This window comes from Apodemus sylvaticus, chromosome 18, assembly GCF_947179515.1.
Source record: "Apodemus sylvaticus chromosome 18, mApoSyl1.1, whole genome shotgun sequence".
Classification (NCBI taxonomy): domain Eukaryota; kingdom Metazoa; phylum Chordata; class Mammalia; order Rodentia; family Muridae; genus Apodemus; species Apodemus sylvaticus.
This window is the reverse complement of record NC_067489.1, coordinates 68,554,854-68,582,394: the sequence shown is the minus strand read 5'-3', so window position 1 is coordinate 68,582,394 and position 27,541 is coordinate 68,554,854. Positions and strand designations below refer to the sequence as shown.

At 41.0% G+C, this 27,541-nt stretch overlaps 1 protein-coding gene across 1 annotated transcript in view; it reads right to left on the bottom strand.

The window, feature by feature from the left end:
- Positions 1-27,137, bottom strand: part of LOC127668508 (uncharacterized) — a 103,498-nt gene extending 76,361 nt beyond the window's left edge. The window contains exons 1-2 of the mRNA XM_052162142.1: positions 27,039-27,137; positions 12,436-12,757 (exon numbers count right to left, since the gene is read on the bottom strand). Of these exons, the coding sequence (XP_052018102.1) occupies positions 12,436-12,757; positions 27,039-27,137 (421 nt within the window). The remainder of the gene's footprint in view (positions 1-12,435; positions 12,758-27,038) is intronic.
- Between the last annotated feature and the right edge of the window lie 404 nt (positions 27,138-27,541).

The following is a 27,541-nucleotide window of genomic DNA, read 5'->3' as shown; positions in this document are numbered from 1 at the left end:
TGTGGACATATAATATTAAAGTTGTAGGGTAAATTCTGTTATATTTTTCAAGCCACATGTAAAAACAGATAAAACAATGCCCTCAAGACTACCTTTCTTCAGTAGTAGAATTAATATTCAAATTCAGATCTTTGTTAGCTCCAAAGGTATCATTCCCTTTATTGTAAAGCCAAAAGTAACAGTACTGAGGTATCACTTATAAACATAAATCTCTTCACTATTATACACATTTACATGACCCTTTCAGAAATAAAACTCTATTAAATAAATGTTTTAATGAAGATTTACACACACATACACACACACACACACACACACACACATATGTACTCTGTCTTCATGCACATCAGAAGAGGGAATCATAGAATCATATCCATGATTGTAAGCCACCATGTGGTTACTGGGAACTGAACTTAAGACCTCTAGAAGAGCAATCAGTGCTCTTAACATCTGTGCCATCTCTTCAACACAACCAAATGTGTTTTACTTAGAAACTCTAAAGTCTATGTACTATTCATCAATCTTTAACAACTGGTTTTCTGTATGCAAATAAGATGTCATTATTTTTAAAACTTGCATTATGTAAGAATATCCAAATGTAAGCAACTAAAGAAAAATTTATTTGTACAGAAATGTATTTCTTTAATTGCAAAATAAAAATGTTCAAATTAAAAAAAAAATTCTGTGCTACATTAAGTTCAGGACAAAAAATAACTGTGTGTATAAGCCAGTGATTCACAATCTGTGTGTCATAACCTCAAAGAAACCAGCAGAAAATGGAGATATTTACAAAGAGATACTGCTATAATTCATCACAATAGCAAAATGACAGTTATGAAGTATCAAGTAAAATTATTTTATGAGAAAATGTATTTTATGAGAAAATGTAACCGTCGCAGCATTAGGAAGGTTGAGAACCACTGGTGTAAGGGGAGATCCTAAACAATATAGCAGTTAGTTATTTCTGAGTGAATGATTTAAAAACAAATGGCAAAAGAAACAAAATAAATGGCTTTGTCCTCCCCTGTCACAACTGCAGAGCTGGTGGCACCAAGAAACAACAGTGAATGTGTGAAAACTCTGCAGTGGTGGTAGGAGTTTTTAATCAAAAAGTTATTTCACTACTTTAAAAAAGCATATACTTATGGGTTACCAACTTCTCACAATATCTTAAAATTGAAGTGTGAGTTTTTGTGCACTTAATAACATGCTAATTTACCAACCATTGATATATAATATGATTGGCATTTACATAAGTCAGTATATTTGGGTTTGATTTGTTGGCTTATGACTAAATATCTTTAGTGTGCCAAGTCTATAAAGTGTCCATATGCCTTTACAAATCAGATTTACTCAAGAATGTTAGGAAGTGGAATTCAGAGTTCCACTTGTGAAGGAGCTTAAAGAAACAGAAACATTTCTTTTTAAGGGAAGGATTTGTTAGGTAGAATTCTGAGAGAAACTGATTTAACCAGTAAAGTTTTTATTTCTTTAATCAGTTAGCTGTCCAGTAATTCCAAATTCACCACTGCTCCCACTCTTAAGACTTTAATTTCTACGGGACTGCAGTTCAGAGACTTAGAACTGGTAAAGTTCTCTTTCAGCAGGCATAGACAAGGATCACATATTTTCATACATGCTTGTGCACATAACAAACATTTACTGCTCTAGTCACAAGCATGTCCAAGACAGAATTTCTAAATTGGTCTGTAAAAACTCTCCTTGGAGCATTTTCATAGAATATTTGTCAAATCATTGTCGACCATGAAGATTAAGTGACCAGCACTTCATCCAGTCTCTTCTACAAGTTGATCTTTGAAAAACTTGAAGGGAAAATAAATTCTGAAAAACTTCACTCTCATACTGAGCTGTCAATCCAGAGATGAAACAGCAAAGTCAGCTGACACAGTGTATAATTATCAGCAAAGGCAGATATGCATGTCAGCTCAACTAAAAATTTTTTCACTGCTTAGACTTTTTCCTCAGACTCAGAAAGATGCATGGTATGTATTCACTTATATGTGTACTAGCTGTTAAGTCAGTGATAACCAAGTTACAATCCGGGAGAACCACAGAGGATCAGTGCCTTCGTCAGCCAGCATCAGAGAAGCTTCCTCCTGCAGCAGATGGGAACAGATAGAGATCTAACCAGACACTACACAGAGAGTGAGAGACACTGGGGCCAGAAATGGGATGTCTCCACCAAGCCCTCCATCAGCCCTAAATGGAATGTCCTCCCCTCTGGGTTCAGGGCACCTGGGGGAAGAAGATGTTAAAGAGCCTAAGAGCCAGAGGGGGGAGGACACCAAGAAAACAGGGTCTTCTAAATCAGCTGAGTAAAGCTCATAGGAACTTACAGAGACAGAGCAGCATGCACACAGGGCTTCCTCAGGTCTGCAGCAGGTCCTCTGCGGATACGATATGGATTCTAGTTCAGTGATCCTAAGGGATTCCGGAAGGTATGGACAAGTGTGTCTAATTCTGTAGCCTTCTCTTGGATCTTCTCCTTCTGTTGTTTTGCCTTAGCCAACTTGGATGCAATGATTGATCTTATTATATTTTATTATTATCTCTTAGAATCCTATTCTTTTCAAAGGAGACTAAAAAGGAATGGAGCCACACCAGAAAGGATGTGGGGAGGAACAGAGAGGAGCAGGGGAGGGAAACCCTGATCAGGATATATTATGCAAGAAAAATTAATTTTCAATAAAAGGAAAAAAAAACCTTTCCCCTGGACATACACTATTTCTGCAAAACATAAAGTATATGGTATATTTTAAACAGGATCTGTGTACACTGTTAAGCTGCTATGTGGTAAAAACTTCATTCCTATAGCAGGTCCTCCAGATAAAGCTAAAAGTTAAAACACATGCTGTGGGAGGTTGACATCCAATTACTAGAAGTAAGCATGTCAGAGATATAATTAGTTACGACACTAGGACAGGCATGCATGTTTCAACACACACAGCTCAGAACAACGCTTTGGCACTGTATGACAGAGGACTTAAACCAAAGACTTAAAGAAAGGTTACAGAGTGTGTATATACTTTTTATTATTATTACCTAAAACTTGCCACACCAAATTATTTCTTTTAAGTTATAAGCATATTTGATTTGTATAAACATCTTTTTAAAGACTTCTCAGGAGAAATGAAAAAAAAGACAGAGACCTACTCCGCTCTTTCTCTAAGCCTTCCACATTAAAGAAGTTTATGTAAGAAAATTTGTTTGATAGAAAAAGAACAGGACTGGTGGGGTTGTTCAACGGACAGAGGTGCCTGCCACCAAGGTTGACAACCTGAGTTTGATGCCTGAGACCCGCATGGTTGAAGGAAAGCATCCAATCCCATGCACATGCATGTGCACGCGTGCACACACACATTAAATATAAATAAAGGGAAAATATGTATCTTCCAAAGAAGTTGCACAGTGACCAAATGCACTTATAAATTCTGATAAAATCCTGAAATCTAATTACAGGCTTCTCAATCATGAATAAATCAAAATCTTGAAAATAAAACACATGAGGCAACACGACTTGATGTTGACAAAGTCTGTCTGAGAGATGTAAAGATACCTGCCCCTCAAACCAAAAGAACTATGTAAAAAAATTAAATGGAAGATGATTCTATCAAAAAAACTTAGTAGTAAATCACGACCAATTAGATTTTTATCCAATAATAAAATCGTAACATTAAAAAGATGTTAAGAGGCAGAACATGGAAGCACACATCTGTAAGTTCGTGCTGCTAAGGCAGCGGTAAGCCTCCCACAGGTGGCTGGCCAGGCAGGCTAGCTGGAAGGGTGAACTCAGGTTCAGTCAGAGCCCTCTCTCAACAACTGAAGCAATAGATGAGGCTATCAACATGGGCCTGTGACTTCCACACCTGACTACAAACATTCTCAGATCACCCGCCACTCATAAATGATGCCTCTTTCCTGAGAAGTTTAGCAAATGTGTTTGTTTTGTTGATAACATTAATACTAATACATAAATTCTAATCAAAAAAGTTCCAAAATGGCAAGGTGGAAACACACACAACACACAACACACAACACACACACACACACACACACACACACACACACACACACACACACATCACAAAGCAGATTTCAAATGTGACAGCTTTAGACTTCCCAAAACCTGCAAATGAAATTCCATAGATGATGTTAGGTGCAGTGAAGAGGACGTAGGCTGAAAGGATGCTAGACACATAAAGCTTGTAATTAAGTGCATTCTCGAGTATAATCACCCACCCTGGAACAAGATCAAACATTCGGGACTTAGTCAATGTAAAGCAGCTAGACCTTATACTCCCACAGGAATACAGCACACGACAATGAATAATGACCTAAATCCCATCTAGTAGGCCAAATGGCCCACGAAGTCAGTGCACGTGGTCCCTCCACAGACACTGTTAATTACACCCTCAGGTTTTGGTCCAGCAGAGCCTACCATCTTAAAATAGGGCCTGCAGAGAGCCCTCTCTTCCATCACAGAACTATGTAAGAAGCCTGTTATGTAAGTTTTACAAAAGACTGAGATTTGGCCAAAAGAAAATGTGTAGTAGGTTACAGCTAACAAGAAAAGAAAAGTACTAATGTTTACTTCCAACATGAGCGAGCACCTCAGAATTTTTACAGATCCAAAAGTTCCAATATTACAGATAAAGCTGGAGCGAAAGAAATGATTCAACTGCTACCCCACCCCAACCCTAAAAATCTACCCATTTTCTGGGAAGAATGTGACTCCCAAGTATGAATTCTGAACATTGTTTTTCTATTGTATAACAATAAAATAATTCTAAGATCTACAGATCCCATGCAAAATTAGTATTTTCTACTATTAAGAAAGGTAGTAGGATGAAGCAGAAGAAATTTTAACAGTGTAATTTAGCCAAAATCGCCATAATTAATAAAAAATGCTTTTCTTTTTGAGGCAATGTCTCACTCTGGTCCAATCTGTCCCAGAACCCACTCTGGAGTCCAGAATGACTTCAAAATACTGATAATCCTCCTGCCTCAGCTCCAGAATGCTCAGATTACAAAAACAAACCACCACATCCAACAATAATTATTTTCTTAATTGATACCCAAGAAGTCATAAAAATAAATGGGTTTATCAAAACACAATTTACAGGAGCTACAAAAAAAACCAGATATACATGATATGCATGTATATGTATGCATAATAATAAGTTAACTTTAAAAATCAAGGGACTAGAGAAATGACTCAGGGTAAAGTGCTTGGTATGCAAACATGAGCACCTGAATTTAGGACCTCTATACCCACATAAAACATGGCAATACACATCTATAATCCAAATACTGAGAGGTGGAGGCAGAGATAGGCTGGTTTTTGCTGGTTAGCCTTTGTGAGTTCCAAGTTCAGCAAAAGACCCCATCTCCCAAAGAAAAGCAACAGAGGAAGACTGGATGCTACCTTCTGGTCTCCATATACATAGAACAGGCATGGGTACCTACATGCATGCGCATGTACTCAAACACACACATACAGTCCACATACAGCCCACACAATAGAAACTGTTTAATAACTGCCTTTTATTTTGACATGAGTATCAGTATGAATGTCAGCCCCAGAAATACTTGAACAAATTTCGGCTTCCCCAGATTTTACCTTTCTAATGTCATGAGTATTTGTTTATGCACAGCACATAGATTTGCTCAACCAAGAGAAAATATACAATGTAGGTTAATACATCAGCTTTTCCTTTTGAGACTAAAAGCATTCTATAAAGCTGTTTAATGTCACAGGGTACCCCTGCCATCTCACATTCCGCTTAAAACTTTTCATAGCTATGTGTGGTCACATATGCCCACAATGGCAACCCTTGGGAGAGCGAAGCAGGACTGAGCTGGAAACCAGCCTCACATTCTCAGCAAGACTCTGTCCCTGTAGTCTCTTCAGAAGCTTTCACAGGCAATGGAGAATAGTATTTTTACTCTGAATTCATAAAATCTATCTTAAAGGAGAACTATCAGTGGTTTGGCAAATGGAGTTGGTTATTTAAGTCTATAAAACAACAAGTTGGTCAACAGAAAGATGCTACAACAGGCATGTATGTTAATCTTTATCTGCATAAAACTTCACATCAATTCTTACACAGCTCTGTTTTCTTTTTTTTCAAATGTATTTAATGTACTAAACATTGTAGGGGAAAGAGACCAACATCAATGCTGTCACTGCAGGATACTTCCAACATTACACTTGCTCAAATGTCTAACTCACCATTTATAACTATTTTTGGAGTCAACTTATTAATTGAATTCAAAAACTTAATTTTGACTTTTCTGATCAAAAATGGAATTATATTATTTTATCACCAACGAGATGCATCATGTTATCCAATGATTCAGAAAGCCAAAACTTGGGTCACAGAAATCTTGATAGCATTACAAGAATTAGACATGGGTGTCTAAAACCAATTTCAAATGAATAGCTCTAAGGCAGGCATTCATAGTTATGGCACCATTACTACATGATCTTCCATGATAACTAATTTATCAAGAATTGTGTATATTTCTGCTTATTTGTGCTTTTTGATTTTCCCTAGATATTTAGTAATACATTAATTACCTTAATAGATCATTCAGGTGTGTAGATCTCACGAAATACCTAATTAAAGTTCTTCAAAGGTTATGCTTTTTGCATTTTGAGACAGGATTTCATGTGCAGTCTGGTCTTGATCTCATGTGCACAGACTGGTCTTGAACTCATGATGTCCTTGTACTCCTGATCCTCCTTCTTCTGCCTCCTGAATACTAGAAATATATTTTTTGTTGTTGTTGGGGGGAGGGCATCAAACCCAGGATTTTGCACATGTTAGGTAAGCTCTCTACCACTCAAGCCTATATTATACAATCTTATCTCACTTAAGAGGTTAAAGTCAGTGCATAACCATACTTCCAGACATTATATATATCATCTATTCCTGTATCTTCAAAATTATAATTGTAATTGCAGAGCGTTACAACATTAAACTGTATGTGTATTATATCCAAATAAAATTGTTTCTAGAAATTTTAATCATAGGAACAATAAAACTAACTAAGTTTATTTAAAAGTCTAAGCTATTCAAAATTATGGGGAAAATAATAAAAAAGATCTCAGAAGATGGAAAGATCTCCCATGCTCATAGATTGGTAGGATTAATATAGTAAAAATGGCCATCTTGCCAAAAGCAATCTACAGATTCAATGCAACCCCCATCAAAATTCCAACTCAGTTTTTCATACAGTTAGAAAGAGCAATTCTCAAATTAATTTGGAATAACAAAAAACTCAGGATGGCAAAAACTACTCTCAACAATAAGAGAACTTCTGGGGAAATCATGGTCCATGACCTCAAGCTATATTATAGAGCAATAGTGATAAAGAAAAAAAACTGCATGGTATAGGTAAAGAGACAAGCAAGAAGATGAATGGAATAGAATTGAACACCCAAAAATGAACCCGCACACCTATGGTCACTTATATTTGACAAAAGAGCTAAAACCATCCAGTGGGGGGAGAAAGACAGCATTTTTAACAAATGGCGCTGGTTCAACTGGAGGTTGAACAGCACGTAGAAGAATACAAATTGATCCTTTCTTATCTCCTTGTACAAAGCTCAAGTCCAAGTGGATCAAGGATCTACACATGAAACCAGACACACTGAAGCGTGTGGAGAAGAAAGTGGGGATGAATCTTGAACACATGGGCACAGGAGAAAAGTTCCTGAACAGAATACCAATGGATTATGCTCTAAGATCCAGAATTGACAAATGGAACCTTCTACAATTACAAAGCTTCCGTAGGGTAAAGGACACTGTCAATAGGACAAAGCGGAAACCAATAGATTGGGAAAAGATCTTTACCAATCCTACATCTAATAGAGGGCTAATATCCAATATATGCAAAGAAGTCAAGAAATTAGACTCCAAACAATCAAATAAACCTTTTAAAAATGGGGTACAAAGCTAAACGGAGCTCTCAACTGAGGAATATCAAACAGCCAAGAAGCACCTAAAAAAAAATGTTCAACATCCTTAATCATCAGGGAAATGCAAATCAAAACAACCCTGAGATTTCACCTCACACCAGTCAGAAGGGCTACAATCAAAAGCTCAGGTGACAGCAGATGCTGGTGAGGATGTGGAGAAAGAGGAACATTCCTCTTTTGTTAGTGGGATTTCAAGCTGGTACAACCACTCTGGAAATCAGTTTGTCAGTTCCTTAGAAAACTAGACATAGTATTATCTGAGGACCACTCCAGCATATACCCAGAAGATGCTCCAACATGTAATAATGACACATACTCCACTATGTTCATAGCAGCCTTATTTATGATAGCCAGAAACTGGAAAGAACCCAGATGTCCTTCAACAGAGGAATGGATACAGAGAATGTGGTACATTTATACAATGGCGTACTACTCAGCTATTAAAAACAATGAATTCATGAAATTCTTAGGCAAATGGATGGAACTAGAAAATATCATTGTGAGGTAACCCAATCACAAAAGAACACACATGGTATGCGCTCACTGATAAGTGGATATTAGCCCAATAGTTTAGAATACCTAAGATATAATTCACAGACTTCATGAAGGTGAAGAAGAAAGACTCAAGAGTGGGTGCTTCGTGATAGAATTCTTTAATGTTGCACTCAACAAACATAAGACTTGTGCATTGCACATGATGTATCTTAGGGCAAGATGGTGGCATCAAAAGCTGTGAGTGACAGGGGGTGCAGGTCTACCTGATGAGACTTGCCCAATAAAATTCAGAGGACAGAAGAGGAAGATGGGGAGGAGGGGTGGTTCCTGAGAAATAGGTGCTGGAAAAGATCATGTAGCTGGGGTTGGGTCTGGATAAGGATCAGTCAATCAACTGATTCCAAGGCCTATAGCACCTAAGCACGGGGCTCTCTGAGCAGGCTAGATCTCAGCTCGTCAACACATCTTTCTACTAATATTTCCCTCATTGCTCCACATCACCTCTGTAATTTCTTCATTCTCCCCTCCACCCACCTCCACTTAATCTTCTATTTAGAACACAAATATCCAAATGTAAAATTTTAAATGTGAGAATTTTAAATTTTTAAACAAATAAAAATGTCTCACTTTAGAGCGAGTACTCTTAAAACTTGCACACTACTGAAAACTGAGACTAAAACTGTGCATAGGAAAGTGGTGAGCGCCTGTGGCTCCACCGGCTTCTGTCTCACAGGTGCTATCAAGTGGATGTTGAGGGTCTTCTTATCTTTATACCTTCTCTTCTTGTAACAAGTCTGTCTGTCTCCATAAAGTGTTCATGAAGGGACAAAGAGCTGAAAGCTCAAAATAAGTATCGCGAAAAAGTCAGTGCTGGTGTCAAATGACAGAGATGGCTTTCACTTTTCATCTCTTGTTTATCATAAAACAATGCGTTGGAAGTCTGATATCACATAGTATGCAATACTATTATGAATCTTTACTAAGTATCTAATATTGGCCCAAACTTAAGAGAAAAGAGAAGCAGAAAAGAAAAGAGGAACACACCAATACCAAAAGCAGGAGATGGCTTTCTCCAGTACTTTGTAACTAGACCCAAGCCCTTTCTTTAAATGATGTGGCTCCTTCGTCCTACAGGCCACAGTCTTTGCCTCTGGCCTGTCTCCATGGTCACCTACCCCACACTAACACAGTGCTGCACACAGGGAAGCAGCATGGAATATGCCCCAAGAAATGCCAAAGAGGAAAGTGAGCACTGCTATTCTCATAAAACCCATCAAAAACTGGACCAGGCACAGCCCCTTCAGTAAGGTGCTCCCAGGACCCCTGCTTGAGAACATTAAAACATATAAAGATAAGGGATATGCTAAGCTATATGGAAAGGGGAAGCAGAAAAAAAGTAAGAGGGGTAAAAGCTGTTGGGGTTCTTTACCTAAGTGCTCAGCCTAGGAGAGGGGCCAGAGTTGCCCTAGAGTCAATACAATTAGATCTCTCCCTATCTGAGAGGAAGTACTCAAGACTCCCATGTCCATCTGTAATGTCCTCTGATCATATTCCAAAGCACAAAGTAATGAGAAACATCCGGATAATTTGATACCGACCTGAATGAGGCTGCAAAGATACGTCAATTCTATCTACAGGGCACAGAGATGTTTGCCCTCATAGGATATATACTGTGTTGCACGTGTTCCCAAGCCTGTGCTCACACACACACATACACACACACACACACACTACTCTTACCCCTCCCATCCACAGGTATGAATGCATCTTACTCCCACATAACCATATACAAGGGTGTGTGTGTGTGTGTGTGTGTGTGTCCATGTGTATGCACACATGTGTGCTTCTGTTACTCCCACCTCTCAGTCAATGGGGAAAAAAAGAACGATAAGCCACTAAAGGAAAGGTTGCTTTGAAAAGAACATTGAAAAAAAATGTTTCTAGATGTAGCATAGAAGACCAAAGACCAACCACTCTGTGGTTATTCTTTAATGGTATTTATCCTGTACTGCATTTTGCACTGCTTAATTTTAGGGTTATTGCTTCTACTTCACACATAAGACCTTGAGCACCAAATTTTTTATATCATAAAACCTCAAAAGTTTGATAAATTTTACCTTCTAAAATAAAAAAGGAAATGTAGCTTGGAGTGGGTGTTCACACTGCAGTACCAGCACTGGCCAGACAATAAGGATAAGGAAACGAAACCAGCCTTGGCTACATAGCAACTTTGTAGACAACCTGAGACACCACTACCCCTCACCCCACCCAACCCTGGCCCACCCAGCCCCCACCCCACTCCATCAAAACAAAACAAGACTAAAAATGTCTAAATGCTGAGTTCTACTTTGCAATACAAAGCAATTAGAACTCACACACCTGGGCAGGATGTAGAACTTACACATAAAAACCTCACAAAGTTTAAGAGCTTTTCTGTTTTAATCAATCAGTACAGACTGTCTAAAGGCAGTGGTTTTCAAACTTCTAATGCTGTGACCTTTTAATATAGCACCTCCTATTGTGGTGACCCCCAACTATAAAGTTATTTTCATTCCTACGTTATAAAAAATTTTGCTACTGTAAATTTTTATTTTTTTTTATTCTTTCATACAATTATATCCCTAACTCGGTTTCCCTTCCCTCCTCTCCTCCAAGTCTCTCCCTGAACCTTCCTTCTCCCCTAGATCCATTCCTCCTCTACAGGCCTCCCATGGATATTAACACAGCACAGTAAGTTGCAGAAAGACTAGTTATCTCCCTTCATTTTTAGGCTGGACAAGGCAACCGAGTAGAAGAAAAATGGTCCCAAAAGCAGGTAAAAGAGTCAAAGACAATTTCCCACAAGAAGATCAACCTATACAAACCATAGCATACATGCATAGAGCCTAGGTCAGACCCCTGAAGGCTCCCTGATTGCCACTTCAGTCTCCCTGAGCACCTGATGAACCCTGGTTGTTGACTCTGGTTTTTCTTGTATTCTTGACCCCTCTTCTGGCTCCTATGACCCCCATCTTCCTCAGAATCCCCTGAATCCAGTCTAATATTTGGCTGTGGGCTTCTGCATCTGTGCCCATCAGTTGCTGGATGAAGACTTTCTGATGATGATTATGCTAGGCTTTAGGTTCTGGTCTATGAGTATAGCAGAATCATTTCATTGACTGCTCATGTTTGGTTCTATCCTGGGACTCTGGACTATCCAGTCTCTGCTCTTGGTCCTCCAGGCAGTGTCAGGGGTGGGCTTCCTCTTATAGCATGAGTCTCAAGATGGAGACTGATTGGCTGGCCACACCCACAAGTTCAGTGCCACCTTACAGGTAGGATAAATCATATACTGAAACATTGTGGCTGGGTTGATGTCCCACTCCCACCACTGGAAGTTTTGCCTGGTTACAGAAGACAGCTCACTCAAGCTCTGTACCCCTAGGAGTCTTAGCCAGGGTCATCCTTGTAGGTTCCTTAGAGTTTCTACTGCACTAGGTTTCTACCTCACCTTTGAAATGCCACCCAATTCCAGTTGTCTCTCCCAGTACCCTCCATCCTCCTTCCATCAGATCCTTCATGCTCCAGTCCATTTTTCCTTGCTATGAGCTGTAATATACATACCAGATATGCAGATTTCTGACATGCAACCCCTGTGAAAGCGCTGTTTGACTCCCCAAAGGGGTCGTGACCCTCAGGTTGAAAACCACCAGCCTAAGGTCTCATGTAAAACCCCCAGTGAGTTATTCTACATATAGCACACAGACATTCATCTGATGGCTCTTAAAATCTGAATAACGGAATGCTTGTCCCATGCCATACTGGGATTAGTACAAAGCATGAAAAACAAAGATTAATGATACTGTCATATCAGTACTTCAGAAATATAATTTCATAATAGTACTAAAACATTTGGTGACCCACTCATTATTGATCTATGTCATAAATAAATATACCTGTATTTGTCCATCCGATCTCTATTTCTCTTAGAGGAGGATACTGCAATCGGTCCACTGGCGCGGTCCGCTGTTGGCGCGGTCCGCTGTTCGCGCGGTCCGCCGTTCGCGCGGTCCGCCGTTCGCGCGGTCCGCCGTTCGCGCGGTCGGGTCCGCCGTTCGCGCGGTCGGGTCCGCCCTTCGCCGCGATCGGGTCCGCCGTTCGCGCGGTCGGGTCCGCCGTTCGCGCATGCGCGGTCGGGTCCGCCGTTCGCGCATGCGCGGTCGGGCCCGCCGTTCGCGCATGCGTTGGCGGTCCGCTGGTCGCGTGCTGGAGGTCTGCCTAGAATCTTGGTTTCCACATATACTTTCATTTTAAAATCTCATTGAGGTTATGCTTTAAACAAATATGGACTAGAGATGCAATTTTACACACTTAGGAAGATAGGAAGTTTACATAGCAAAGATATTACCAGAATTATTTCATATGTATACCAGTACCCTAAAAGTGACAGAGTCCTAAGTAGAAAGTCCCAGAGGATGAGAAAGATAGTAAACGCTGAAGAAGTAAAATATACAGTGCTTTCCTTGTCCTGTGCCTCCTTTCTTCTCTGATATAATCCAGTGGCCATGAGCATCTTCTGGAAGCTGAGCAAGAGGCAAGCTATCTCATGTACTGCCCCATAACTGGGTCTTCTGGATTTCAGCAGAGAGCCTTTCAGGAAAGAGCCTCATTCTTACACTAGAAGATTGTCACTGGGCAAGGCAGAGAGAGGCCTTCACTGTCAGCAGGTCCAGACAGCTACTTGTCTCTCTCAGTGGCCTGGAGGCCTGGAGGAATATCCAGAAATGTCTCATAGAAGCCTTCAAATGAGTAGCTCCTAATTCTGGTAACTCTCCTTGCAAGTTTCATAATATACCTTCTCTTGGCGTTGCACTGCAGCCAGATTCCACTTCTCAGGGAAGTATGCACAGGTGACATTTGACATCAGGTTCACAGAAACTTTTCTATGGAGGACAAAGGACTAACTGACTCTAGATAGAGAGGAGGCAGAGGTGATGCATAGGAAAATGGAGATCATAAAGGTAAGATGGAGAACACTCCTCACATATTCTCTCTACCTCTCGACCCACCCAGATTTATATTCTCCATTTTTAAGAATAACATGCACACACACACACACACATGAAAATCAAAACAAACAAAAAAAAGAATAATATAAACAACATTTTAAAAAATGAAGGAAAGTGTTCCCACAAAAATTCATGAATTCTATATTCTCTGGTTTTCTAATTCTGCGCAGCAAACCTGCCCTGAAATATAGATCCTATACTAAGTGAAACTCTATTGGAGAAAACTGATTTTCCCTATGCCAGCTTATGTCAATGGCAGATAGTTTCTTAGTTACGGCGTGGGACCCATGTCTGTGACCAGTTCAGACTCAGACATGGTGATAGAGTTCCCCAGGGATCTAGGTTCTAGCTATTTTAACTACCTGAAAGCTACCTAGTCTGACCATAACCCTCTCAGTGTTGGGGTACCTGTGTGGGTCATGTGCATGACTCCACAGTCACTCTGATTTCATATGTGCATCAGTTTCTATTGTGTATGGAAGACACTGTTTCCTTAGAGTCAACAGTCAACACTGGTTCTTACAATGTTTCTGCCTCCTCTTTGTTGCAGAACCCTGAGCCGTGAGGGCTGCATCACTCCCTGCACAGTACTAGTCGTGGATCTCTTTGTCTGTTAACATCTTCTACAAGAAGCTCCTCTGATGTGAATTGATCAAGGAACCAATCTATGGGGAGAACAATATGTCATTAGGATTGTCTTATTGTTATGTTCCTTAGCAGAATAAGAGCAGTGTGCTTTCACAAGATTCCAGACCTATCTAGTCTCAGGTTCCTGGTCATCTCCAAAGGACAGAGGTGCCTATAAGGGGAAGGGAAGGAGCTTTAACTTCTCTAGCCCTGCGCAGCAGGGAAGTGCAGAGGCAGGCTCCTTGTGTCTCTTCACATTGACTATACTATTGGTGTCTTCAACAACAAGGATTCACCATCAGGTTATGAGCAGTGTGATGGTGGACATACTGTTTAAATGATGATTTACTGGGCTGTAAAGGCTTGTGAAAACAAAATTGCTTTTAGCTTGTATAATCCATGAGGATATTGCCCCTATCTTGAATATACCCTGTCAGCTAACTTGCCTAAGAAAGACAACCTCCCTGTGCACTTAGGCTATTATTAGATGTTTTTGATTGCTGTTAAATAATTCACTACTTCAGCTTTTCTTACAAAGAATAGGTAATGGGTCACAAGATTAAACAGGCTAACTGCCAAGTTTCACTTTTGCGTGAAATGATCGCTTGCTTGGATGGCTGAGTCTCCTTCTGGGTGTCTGCTACATAATCAATCTTTACCTGCACCCAGACAGGAAATGAGTTAAATTGGCTCCCTAAAATTATATCTTTGTGCTTTTGTCTTCCTAATCCTTGAACTGTCCACAGCTGACTAGAGGCCTCACCTACAGAACTCTTTCTGGTTTGTTCCTGTCAATTTATTATTTTTTTTTAAATAAAAAGCATCTATTTTTTTCTAAAAAGAAAACTTTAGTTATATTGGTGAATCTCTGAATGGACCCAGACCCACAAGAGAAGCTACCACTCTTGGCTATAGCCTCAGATGTTTGAGGAGAGGGGTGTCTATGGGACCTTTGGAGAATATAATTATTACTCATGGCTATAGCCTCAGGTGTTTGAGGAGAGGGGTGTCTATGGGACATTTGGAAGTTGCAATTATTGCACCAACTTAGTCCAGAGTCTGTAAAATATGAACTTTACAAAGAACTTGAAAGTTATGATTATTTGCCTTACATTCTAATAGTTGATAAACTTTTAAGTAAACTCAGTAAACAGTTGTATTACAAAACTTCTGCTTCTTACCCCAGATAGAGAGCACAAAACAGACGAAAGTATGTATACCACACAAGTACAGTTAATAAAACAATGAGTTTTATTGGAGTTATTTACAGAAATACTGGTGAGAGCTTACTCACAGGAGAACAAATGATTCAAAAACAATCGCATCATCAAAGTCCACCCCAGGACTGGCAAGAGCATGAAAATTTTGGGAACCTGAAACACTCCTTTCAGGCAGCTCAACATACTGGACAGAGAGCGCTTCCCAAGGGACTCAGTTGATCTACATCTATTTCACATAGCTGGGTTGGGTTTTGAGTCTTTGCAGCTTGGCTTGTTTGAGAGTGATTCACACAGCGGCTTGCCTTGTTTATTCTTTGGAAGAAAGAGCCTAGAAAATCTGGTTACTTTCAGGGATTCGTGATGCTAGTTGGAGTTGTTTCTCTTCCTGCTGAAAAAGAGAGTTCCTGTGGACTAGAAAGCTTCAGTCTCAGAGGAAACTGTTACAGAGTGACAGTGCAAAGCTAGAAGGAGGGTTATCTGAGGTATCTTGTGAGACAGTGCTTTAGAAAGGGTGGACACAACTTAAGTTAGTAATCTAAAAAACAAGTACAAAGAACACACGTCCATGGTGATTCAAAGAAAACGTTCCTCTTACATAACCATGCATGCCACAGATAGATGGGTTGAAATCAATCCTGAGAGTGATGATTTCACAGTTATCACTGTCCATTTTCATTTAAGATATTTTCTCCAGATTTATTAGTCCTTTTGAAATGTGTAAATGAAATGCATACTCTTTCCCTATAGTCCCTATAGTCAGTGGAACATCATTTAAAAAATAAACTAATGATTTTTTTACATATATACAGATTCTTTTGACAACTGTTATTGGCAATATTTTCAAACTGGAGACTGCTATAAGCCCTTCAAATGTAAGATGTTTAAAATTAAATATAGAAGAATATGTTACATGGGTATGAGCATACCTACAAATAATACGCAGTAAAATTGATCACTAAATGAACCTCCAGTAATGATTATTGGAAAGAAAATCCAAAAGCCCAAATACAGCTTATGCTCCGCAATATACAATATTCACAGAAATAAACCACAACAGAAATGGAAAATGGGTTGATAATGGGTTGAAATGGGTTGAAAATGGCTGTATCTGATTCTTGGTTAGGGGGTGTGAACTAGTTTTAAGAAAATAATCTACCACTGATAAAATACTTACTTTGAGATATATGTAAGTGATGCCAATAGCACCTTTTCTGCTACATTAATTACTGGTAAATTATACCTCCTTCAAGGGAGGATGTCATCAAACCACAAGTTTCTATATGCTTCAAATCTACCTAAAAATAAATGTAGTAAATAATAGAGCTTTGAATAAATAATATCTAATATAAGGATTTAGAGAACTTGGTAATTTCAAGTAGTGTTACAATGTACTTGGGATTTAAAGAGTTTCTACCAAATTCGGCTGTAGATGAGGGTATTGTGAAGTTTTGGAAATTCGTATTTTCCTAACATCTCAACCACAACATACCCCCTATAGAAGTGGTAAACACCCTGCCTGGACAGCTTTCTTACACCAGAGTGAGAAGGTTAGTCTCTGCAGCAAGCGTTCCTTCATCTTCTCCTCTGCTGTGCTCCAGCAAGGATCAGTGCAGTCCCCTGGCGCCTTTTACTTGTGGATCTCTGCTGACACTACTTGCCTAAATGCTGACTCTAAGGTTGCTCCTAGCAAAGTAACAACTTTTCTATTTGTAACTAGTAAGTATCTTGTGAAGAAGTGCCTATGACTACAGACACCTTCCAGCAAACCTCAGATTTCTGCTAAAGTAAGGGTCAAAGAATTATTTCATAATGGTATGTTTTATATATTTATTGTCTTGCCTTGTACTTTAATTTAAAATCTTTAACTTTCTTTTCTTTTTTTTTTCTACATGGTCTCATCCTATAGCCCAGGCTAACCTAGAAATGTGTGTAGTATAGCTGAAACACTTGTGAGTGCAAGAATGTAAAACACAACTACTATACAATATAAAAATATGATTTATCTAATGATGTTGGTCAGAGTTCAACAGCCAAAATATTACTATAAAATTGGTGTGTGTGTGTGTGTGTGTGTGTGTGTACTGCGAGGCCAGAAAATAATATGAGATCCCTCAGAGCTGAAGTTCCAGGCATTTTCAAGATACCCAGCTTGTTACCTGGTGCTAGAATCAGAATTCTAGTTGTCATGGTAGATTAGTAAGCCCTTTTAGCAACTGAATTATCTTTCCAGCCCAATAAAAATGTTACTGAAGAAAAGATGAGAAGCAGCGTAACTAGAAAAGAAAGAGGATAGGAAAATGACTTATTTGAGATGTAATGCTGGATGAAATTTATTTCAGTAAATAGCCAAGGCAATGCAAGTGTATAGCTCATTCAGTATGTTTATCTGCTGTGCATATAATATTGAGTATAAAGCAGGGACAGGGCCACATCCAGTCTATTGTTATATTTTTAAGGTTGACAGTATATTTTAAAAATTAAACTATCAATGCATTCCTTCCCCATTATCCTTTCCTCCCTTCAGCTTCTACTATACCCACCTCAAAGGGACTAGTCTTCTTTAAATGTGATTATCACACACACACACACACACACACACACACACAATTTAAATTTCTTTGGGTTTTGTTGTTGTTTGTGTATTTGCTGGCGCACACCTTTAATTGAAGCATTCACGAGAAAGAGTCAGGTAGATCTCATGTCAGTCAAGTTCACATACTGAAGTTTAAACTACTCAGGGCTACACAGTGAGACCCTGTTTCAAAAAAATACACACACACACACAATAATTTAATATAACGTAGTTTATTTGTTTGTAGCATGTGAGATGGGAGAGGCACACATGAGGAATTAAGATGTCAAGTCGTAGGAGTCTGTTCCATCCAGCTACCTCGTGGGATTCCAGGGCCAAACACAGTTACTCTGGCCTGCTTTGAAATGCCTTTTCCTGCCAAGGCTTGCTAGTCATAAAACACTTTTTTATTGAAGAATTTCTTTTGTTTTTTTCCATTTTTATTTAAGTTGCAAGTAAGGTTACCTCAGAAGCCCTGAATACCCAAGGCACAAATCGCATAACAAATGACTCCCATGAAGAAGTAAGGAGAGGGTCCTGATCTTGGAAAGGATTGATCTAGCATTGGAGGGGAATATAAGAACAGAGAAAAAGGAGAGAGGTAATTGGAGAATGGGTGGAGAGAAGAAGGTTTATGGGACATATGGTGAGGGGGGATCCTGGAAAGGGGAAATCATTTGGAATGTAAACAAAGAATGTAGACAATAAAAATATTGAGAGAGAGAGAGAGAGAGAGAGAGAGAGAGAGAGAGAGAGAGAGAGAGAGAGAGAGAGAGAGAGAGAGAATCTCTTATAAGCATCACCTAACAATAAAAAAGCCTATGGCCAATGAGCTGAGGTAGAAAATCTGAGGTGGGGCACAGGCAGGAGAAGAGAGGATTCTGGGAAATAGTGAGACAATGAAGAGAGATTCGAGAGACACACTGGGAGAGATGCTGAAGGAAGACAGTAAGGAAGAAGCACTCAGGGACTGGAGGAGCTGTAACTAACCAGCAGGTAGATGAATTCAGGATAAAGGGAGATTCGCCAGGGAACACTGTGGAGGCCCAAAGCATGAGATCTGAGCAGAGCTTGAGGAGATGTACATAAGCCAGCAGGTGGCTGAACTCAGGATAGAATAAAGAAGGTTAGCACCAGGCTTGGACATACGAAGCTGAGGACCGGTAAGTGACTGTGTGGTAGAGAGAATAGTTTCATTGGGTTACATAAGTTATGAGTTAGTAAGGAAATGAACTAAAGCTTACAGCCTAGGAATTTATTAATAAATGATTAGTTTCAAAGTCATCATTGTGGGAGCAGGGGCTGGGAGGAAAAATTGAATTTTTTTATCATTTCTGTATTATTGTTAAATTTCAAAACTGTTGGAGGAGCTGACAAGATGGTTCAGCTGGTAAATTAGGCATTTGTCACCAAGTCTGATGACTTGAATTTAGTCCTGGCAGGGATTAAAGTAATCTAAAATTTTCTAAACCCCTCCCCCCATAAGAATAGATTGCATTGGATTTGAGGTATGCAGTCTCAGAATTGATTGTTTTTTATACCCTTGTGGCTCTGGGCCGATCTCTATCACCCCAAACCATTAAGAAGCCCATTTTGTATAACTAGTAGTTTAGCCTGTTTAGGGCTAAGAAGCAAAGAAGAGGGCCTCCTCTCCGCCTGTGCCTGGCCGATCCCCACTCCTGGGCTGAAAGCTCTCTTGAGGCCAGTGAAACCAAGAATTGGGGCGTGGGGTGGAGGGAGTAACTTCAGAGAGTTCTCAGAGAGTTCAGAGCTAGAGTGGCTCTGGCAGCTTAGCACCACCTTAGACCATTCTCTGATCTTCCCCTGACTCGCAGGATAATGACTGAGAAACCAAGTGGACTCAGAACAGGGGCTTGAGACCTATTATTGACTTCAGCTACCTCAGTTCCTGAAGGATCGCCCTGGGACAACTTTGCCTTGGGTGCTGATCACAGGGTTCAGGGACTTTGACCTCAGCCAAAAAGTGAAAGGGAGCTAAGAACAACCCTGGGAGGCCTGGGAACTTTCCTACCTCAGTCAGGAAGGGCAGGAAGGAGAGCCTGGTGCACATGCTGAAGCCTGCAAGGACCGGTCCTTCCCAGTCTTTGTGCCCTGCTGCTTTCCAGCCTGGCAGTGGGGTTGGCAATGTCAATGTGACCTTAGCCAGGTAGCTCTTAGGGCCTCTCTCTCCTCAGATTTACCCTTGGTCTGTGTCATCTTTGGAGGTCCCAGCTCAGTTGTAGCTACTCTGGACTCTTCTGCTCATATTGAGATTAGTGTTCATTCCTTGTTAAGATGACATTTTTTTCTATTTCTCTGGGGGGGGGGGGGTGTTTGTGTTTATGTGTGAGGAACTGTTGACTGGCTGTGCACAGGAATGGAACGCTGGTGCCCATAGACTGCAGCCTGCTCCATCTTCCCTAGCCGTGCCTGAGGCAGCTTGCTGGGGATCCTGGCTTCTGAGAGAACAGGTGTCTTCCCCCCCTCGCTCTACACTTGTTCCTGTTCTTTGACATAATTTTAGTGAAGCTGAAAGCACAGCTCAGGAATAGATTCCTACCTAGTTGTGTAGGAGTCTGCAGAGTTAGGACTTGTTTATTCTTGGCAGGAAGGCTACTCCTGTGGGCTGGGAAAAGAATACAATGACACATTCTTCTGGTAGTCTCTCAAGGCCTGCTTAAGCACTGCAAAAGCATCCTAGAAAATCTTCTGAGAGTGTTTAAGTATAAAATGGACCTAAAACATAATGAAATTTGCCTTACTTTTATCAGAGTTTGGGGTCAAAGCACAAAATAAAACTTAGGGAGAATCCACTTGAGTGCTGGGAGCTCTGTAGCAGCATGGGAGCGAGGGACCACAGCAGGTGGGGTGGCTTGGGGTTTAGGTACAGGTGTGAGGCCACATGATTTCCCCATTGCTCACCCCCCATTGCTCACCCAGTAAAATTATGCTCTCATCCCACAGATTTACAAAGAGGAGCACTCCCATTTGTCCTGGAGCCATTCAGGATGGGGAGCATGCCCACATCTGGTGCTTCAGGATGCCACCACCAGCTATGAGCTTCACAGGAGTCCTTGCCTGCATGCTAACTCCCTGTGTAGTGGCTGTGGCCAGAGCTGCCCCCAAACCTCCTAACACAGAACTGTGGATTGTGAGTAGGATGGTAAGTGAGGGCTGACTCAAGGAACCTGCCAGTGGGTTTGGTATGTGGGGCCATGGTGGCAGCCAACAGAACTTTGGGAACAGCAAATCCCATGGGTGAGGATGTGTATTAGGTTGACCGGCAGCACTGATTTCCCCCTCTAATCCACAGACTGCTATGTGGCAGTTTATGAGGTGTCAGGAGCCTCAGAGCCACACTACTCAAGTGGTTCTCCGTGACTGTAGTCCCCGGGGCTCCTCAGCTGAAGGTTTCTACAGCTTCTTTGATCATTCAATTCCTAGATGAGAGACCTAAAAATTTCATATTAATAAAAAGGCTTAGTGAGCACTAGAGCTGGGCAGATATCTACCCTCTCTGCTGTTATGTTGACCTCCCTGCCAATAATCCCACAGTATGATTTGTCATATTCATCTAAGCTGCTCTTACTTCAACTGGCCAGTCCTCATGGCCATGTTTTCAAGATTTCTATCCCATGATCTCTTCTCTCTACCTTCTTCTCTTTCCCCTTGTAGTATTGTCTCAGACTACAAAGATAATAGCATTGTTGTTCTTGCCTGAAGACAGACTCACTTATGAGGTATTGTGAATGAATATACCATCCTATACTATCACAGCTGTTTTCTAAATGTTCTTGAATTTTAGCAGAATGGTTATTGGCCAACGTAACTTCAGCTCACAGTGCATGTTTTATTTCCCTGTTGGTTGATAGAGTCAACACGTTCAGATGCCTCTATTAAAATATGAATTTCAGATTGAGTTTACTCAGCTTCTAGTGTAGTGTTTTGTCACTTAGAGGGTCATTAGGTAGCTCAGGACAATTTTTTTATTGACCTCTTTCTGCATTTTTCTCATATGCATTCACATTTGCATATGAGAATTGTGTATGCCTCTTAACAAAACCCTTTACAGTTTGTGAATTTTCGCACATGTTTCAAACTGAGTGTGGAGAATTCCTAGAACTTGAAAGGTAAATTGAAAAGAAAAGGGTAAAGATGATCTTTTAAAACCTCAACAGTGATCATAACTTTTTTTTTAAGTCCCTTGCCTTTTTTTTTTTGTATGTATAGGAGGCATCACATCTCTCCTGAAACTGTCAGAAAGGCGTGCTCACCATATCCTCTAAGCCAAGTCATTTTCCTCTACCACTAGATAGATACCTCACATACACTCATTTATTTTCATGTTTGGAATCATCCACTTCCAGAGTTCCTAGTTAAGAAACACTTAAGGAGATAATAGCTGACACTTCAATGGGCTATATTAGTTTGCTAATTTTAGCCAAAGAATTACTATAAAAGAGCACCCCATGGCCATCATGGAACCCTACTTATCCAGATGAGTCCCCTGAGGTGAGCCCAGCAGCCTTGGCGGCAGCAAGAACACAGCGGGCTCCCACTCTGCTGCCCCACCCCCAGCGCCCCTGCAGAAGCGATGACGTCATCTCTGCCGCTCCACAGCCAAGGGCTATAGTTTTGCATTTCCCCCAAAGTCTCTCCTTTTTTTTTTTTTTTTTTTTTAGTCTTCGAGTCTTTTTTTTTTTTTTTCAGATCAAGAAAAGGAACATCTTGCTTTCAGTCATTTGGGACACTGGATACAAACCTGTGCAAGGGAGACTTTGCTAAGTTGGCCTTAAAGTTTCCCTAAGTACAGAGTTGGAGCAACGTGACCCTGTTGTCACCCTTTAATTTTGAAACATTTGTTTTTCCTTTCCGATAGGGGGCGAGAGAGGCGTCTCAGTCCTGAGGATGGTGTTGAACAGGGAAAGCCTAGCAAAGGAAAGCTAGGTGTTGAACTAGCACTGGCAGTTTACATAAGCCTCCCCCGCCCGCCCTGAATCCTGTGGAGTTTGTTATTGTTATTGATGTTGTGTTGTGGCCACTGGACTTAGTTCTGGCTCAGTTTTTTTTTTCATTTTTTCATTAATTTATTTATTCACTTTACATCCCAATCGCAGCACCTCTCCCAGGCCCACTCTCACCAGCTCCCACCGCCACACCCCTGCCCTCTTCCACAGAGAAGGAGAAGCTCCCCCTGGGTAGCACCCTGCTCTGGGTTATCCAGTCTCAGCAGGCCTAAGTGCATTCTCTCCCACTAAGGCCCAACCAAAGAGTCCAGCTGGGCTAAGGGGATGGAAGGCAGGCAGCAGAGTCTGAGATGTGGGATGGGATGAGGGGATCCAGTGGTTAAGGCAATGGACCAGATTTGCATTTTTAAATTATGTCCTTTTCAATCCATTTTACTTGTTTGTTTGTTTGCTTGTTTGTTTACTGCGTGTGTGTGTGTGTGTGTGTGTGTGTGTGTGTGTGTGTGGTGTACATGCCATTGTCCACACTAGAAAGTTGGGAGACAACTTTCAGGAGTTGGCTTTCTCCTGCTTCACTGTAGGCTCTAGGGATTGAACTCACGTAGTCAGACTTGCATTCAAATGTTTTTCCAGGCTGAGCTCTCTCAGGGACCTTGAAAATCATTTTTAAAAACAAAACAAAGCAACATTCATTGAAGAAAGAAAGTTGTATTGTTATAAACATTTTGTTTTGGCAACATAAATTTTGATAAGGATTTTATCCCAAAGCAAATTCTAGAAAGAAATTAAATTGTATTTTACTTTCCTAATAGTCAAGGGTAATGAAAATTATTGAGGGCTCAGAAATACTTTATGTTAATATTTCTAAATAATATATATTAAAATTATTTTATTGCTATGGTTTTGTTTTTCAGGAATATGCAAGTTTATATATAAAAAGATGGACATCTATATCCACATACAAAACTCTTTTTTACTAATTTTCACTTTAATAATGGGAAGAAGAGGAGCTATAACCCCAACAAACCATGATATTCAAGGTCTATGTAAGCTAACTCTGTATGTAATAGAAAAAGAGGCTATGCTTTTAAATATTACCAAATTAAAAGCTAACTAAATGTGTGTAGCATTTCCAAGATTTTATGTTTTTATCATGATAATTGCTTGGTTCCTACTGATTTTTGTCAGGCATTGACTGCTTAGAAAACCTTAATACCTTAATGATTGCTGACATAGGGAGAAGTAATCTTTCCCAGTGATGAGTCCCCTAATTGGTTATTCAACACCAAGTAACCAACCCTAAGAACATGTACATATAAACCACACTAAGTGGACTCAGCAGGTTTATTCATATAGTTATATGTATGTATATTTAATAATATGCATGTATGTATATTTAATAATAACTACAGAAAAATTCTAGGCATGAGTTTTTGGCTAGGGTCATGGCATCAAGCAAAGGACTGTGTCTGGGAAGCAGGCTTCAAATTCAATCTAAGAGTCATTCGTTATCTCCACAACCATTGCGCCACTATTGTGTATCTGGGCAAATATTTCCTGAAAGGTTCTAATATAGTCTAACACTGATGGCTAGAAAAGTCCACTGATGCCTTTTCTTCCCCAGCAGCCTGCATAGCACCCCCAGCACTTGAAAGCTAGCCAGTATGGAAGGAGTGCCCAGGTCAGTTCCAGTTTGAATAAGTCCTATAAGGGATATTACTACCAATAGTTAGCTCATGGGCGTCATGCCAAACTACCTTCTGAATATCTGTGTTTACAACCTTAGATTAAGGGTTCTTTTTTTACCCTTAATCTCTCTCTCTCTCTCTCTCTTTTTTTTAATCTTTTTTTATTGAGTATCTTCTTCATTTACATTGCCAATGGTAAAACCTTTCCCAATTTCCCCCTCCCAAAAGCCCTCCCCAAGATTCCCTACCCCTCCTACCACCCCCTGCCTCCATGTATATGCCCCTTTACCCAACACCCTCCCACCTCCCCCTCCCCCAACTCCCCCCTTTTGTTGGAGCCTTTATTGAGAATTTAACTGACCAAAGACCACTCCTCCCACTGATGTCCAACAAGGCATTCCTCTGCCACATTTTTGGCTGGAACTATGTGTGATCCTTGGTTGATGGTTCAGTCCCTGGGAGTCTTGAGGTGTCTTCCCCAACTTCCATTACACTCTGCCTTCCTTTTGCCCCAGTGAGACTTTTACACCCTGTCTCCAAGATGGCTTTGTCCCCAGAATGGCATTTTGCCCTCCCGCCAGCAGGAGGAGACAGAGTGGAGACAGCCTTAGACTTTCAAACCAGATCCTACTGGCCACAGGCCAGTCCCTGGTGTCCTTGTCTACTGGGAATCTCCCTGACACCTCAAGCGTCATTCTGAGTGACTCTGGGGTTCTCTGAGAGGCAGGGAGACTAAGGTGCAGCCAAGGCACTGGAACTTGGCCTCTCTTGGGAGACAGCAGAGGAGAAATAGAGAGCATTCCCCAGACTCCTCAGGGAGACAGAGCAGCTGACTGCTGAGTGGATTTAGCTGAGCTCCAAGAAGGACAAAACCATAGTTGTATCTTAAGGTGTGCCACACCCATTTTTAGAAGACAAGGATGATTTTTTTAATACTTACTGCAAAGAAAGCATGCTATCCATAAGTCAGGTTTAAAAGCAAAACTTTGGAAACCTCTCCAGAGTGTGAACATTCAGGCTGTGAAGTAAGGGGCTCTGACTGGACAAGAGCTCTTTCATTCCAGACCATGGGTGGGAGGAAGTTAAGGTGCTAGGGTCTCACAGGAGCTCTGAGCCCGCTGAGGAAGTGAAACATAAAAATGGAGAAGACTCCTGTTTTTTATGCAAGTGGAAAGAGCAGAGTTCTACTTATGGCCATGGACAAATGAGGTTTGCATTCTGGGCCTCAGCTTTGAAATCCATGAAATGACCACATGGAACCAGATCTTTGCTCTCCTGTAACTGGCACCCACAGTCCCTGACAGCTTGTGATAGATAAGACAACTCCTTGGGCCCATGAGAGACTTCCAAACATTTTAAGAAGTTTTCCCAGGTGATTGACAGGCATGGGGTAGGGACAGCTTCAGAGCCCCTACAGCAGGAGAATTTCTGGTTCTCTATGAGCTTCTAGTGAAGGGACACTTTAGAAAAGAACAGGGATTCCATGTAGGTTCCAAGTAGCATCCAGTTAGAATAAACAGAACTGAGTGTCTCGGGTGCCCACAAAAACAGAATTTTGGGGCTTGCAAGATGGCTGTCATCAATAAAGTATTGATCACACATACATAAAGACTCAGCACACATGTTTTTAAAAAATGGATTTATTTAGCAGTGTGCACTCCTGGGAGTAAAGACAAGAAGACCTCTGGTGCTAGCTAGCAAGCAAGATTCAGAGAGAGACCCTGTCTCAAAAAAATCAGGCAAAGAAAACACCAGGCATCAACTTCTGGAGTCCATACACACCCACATACATGTGTATAAACATGAACACACACACACACACACACACACACACACACACACACACACAAAGCAGATCAGTGCAGCTTCTACAGCCCACAGAAAAGCAGCCAAAGTAAGCCAGAATTGGGTAAAGGACTAGGACAGATTCCCTGGAGTAGACGCCTCCTCTCAGTCAACAGAAGCTCAGGGCATTTGAGGCATCTTGACTTCTTGCTAAGAATGTCCTGGCTGATAAGGAAAAGGACTTGTCCTATCATCCTGAATTCCCAGTATGTGGTCTCTGTGTCCTGGACATAGGACTCATCTCAGCATCCAGACAATCAGGATAATCTGTCCCCATCTTCTCGGCTGCCAGATGGAGTTTCCTAACTGAGGGAGCTTGAGAGTGCACACCAACCCTCCAACCCTCCCCTACCTGCTGACCATGAAGAGACAAGAAGGAACAATGCCTGTGGGACCCAAGAAGGAGAAAGCTATAAAGAGACTAAATATAGCATTGTGACACTGAGAGTTGAACTAACTTCCTATAAGTCTCTGTGACATAGGCTCTATGCCTCAATTTCTAAGTCTCTGTCTTTAACTCACCAGGTGTAGTAAGGTGCTTTGAACAATGTCTGCCCTCTGGTAAGCATACCATGTTGACTGTTGCCTTCTCCTTTTGAAAGTTTCTAAGGGCTTTACTGCCCCAGTCCAGAAGTTTCAGCAGCTGGAACCCACTGATGGTGGAACCCATTATCCCCCACCCCCCACCCCCCCACCTCCCAACCCCTACCCCCACCCCCCCCACCCTGCAAGCTCACCTCAAAAAACCCAGCCCAGGGAGTTCCTTCCCTCCCGGATGGAGGTTGGGAAGGAAGGGAAAGTTGAAGAAGTTGTGGACCAGCCCTGAGGAGCTCTAGCTGCAGCCTGATCCCTTCCCAAATTTGCTGATGAATGTGCAGTTTGAGAAGAAGATCACAGATACCCAGCCTGGAAACACACACTGCAGGCTCCATGGATTCATCCAACCAATAAAAGCCAAGGGACACCCCAAAGCTGGGGGGGGGCACTTCATGATACCTCCTCCCAGGTTTCAAGTACAGAAATCCCTCTCAGGACTCAAGAGAGACAGGCCAGAGGTATTTCCCCCAGACACTG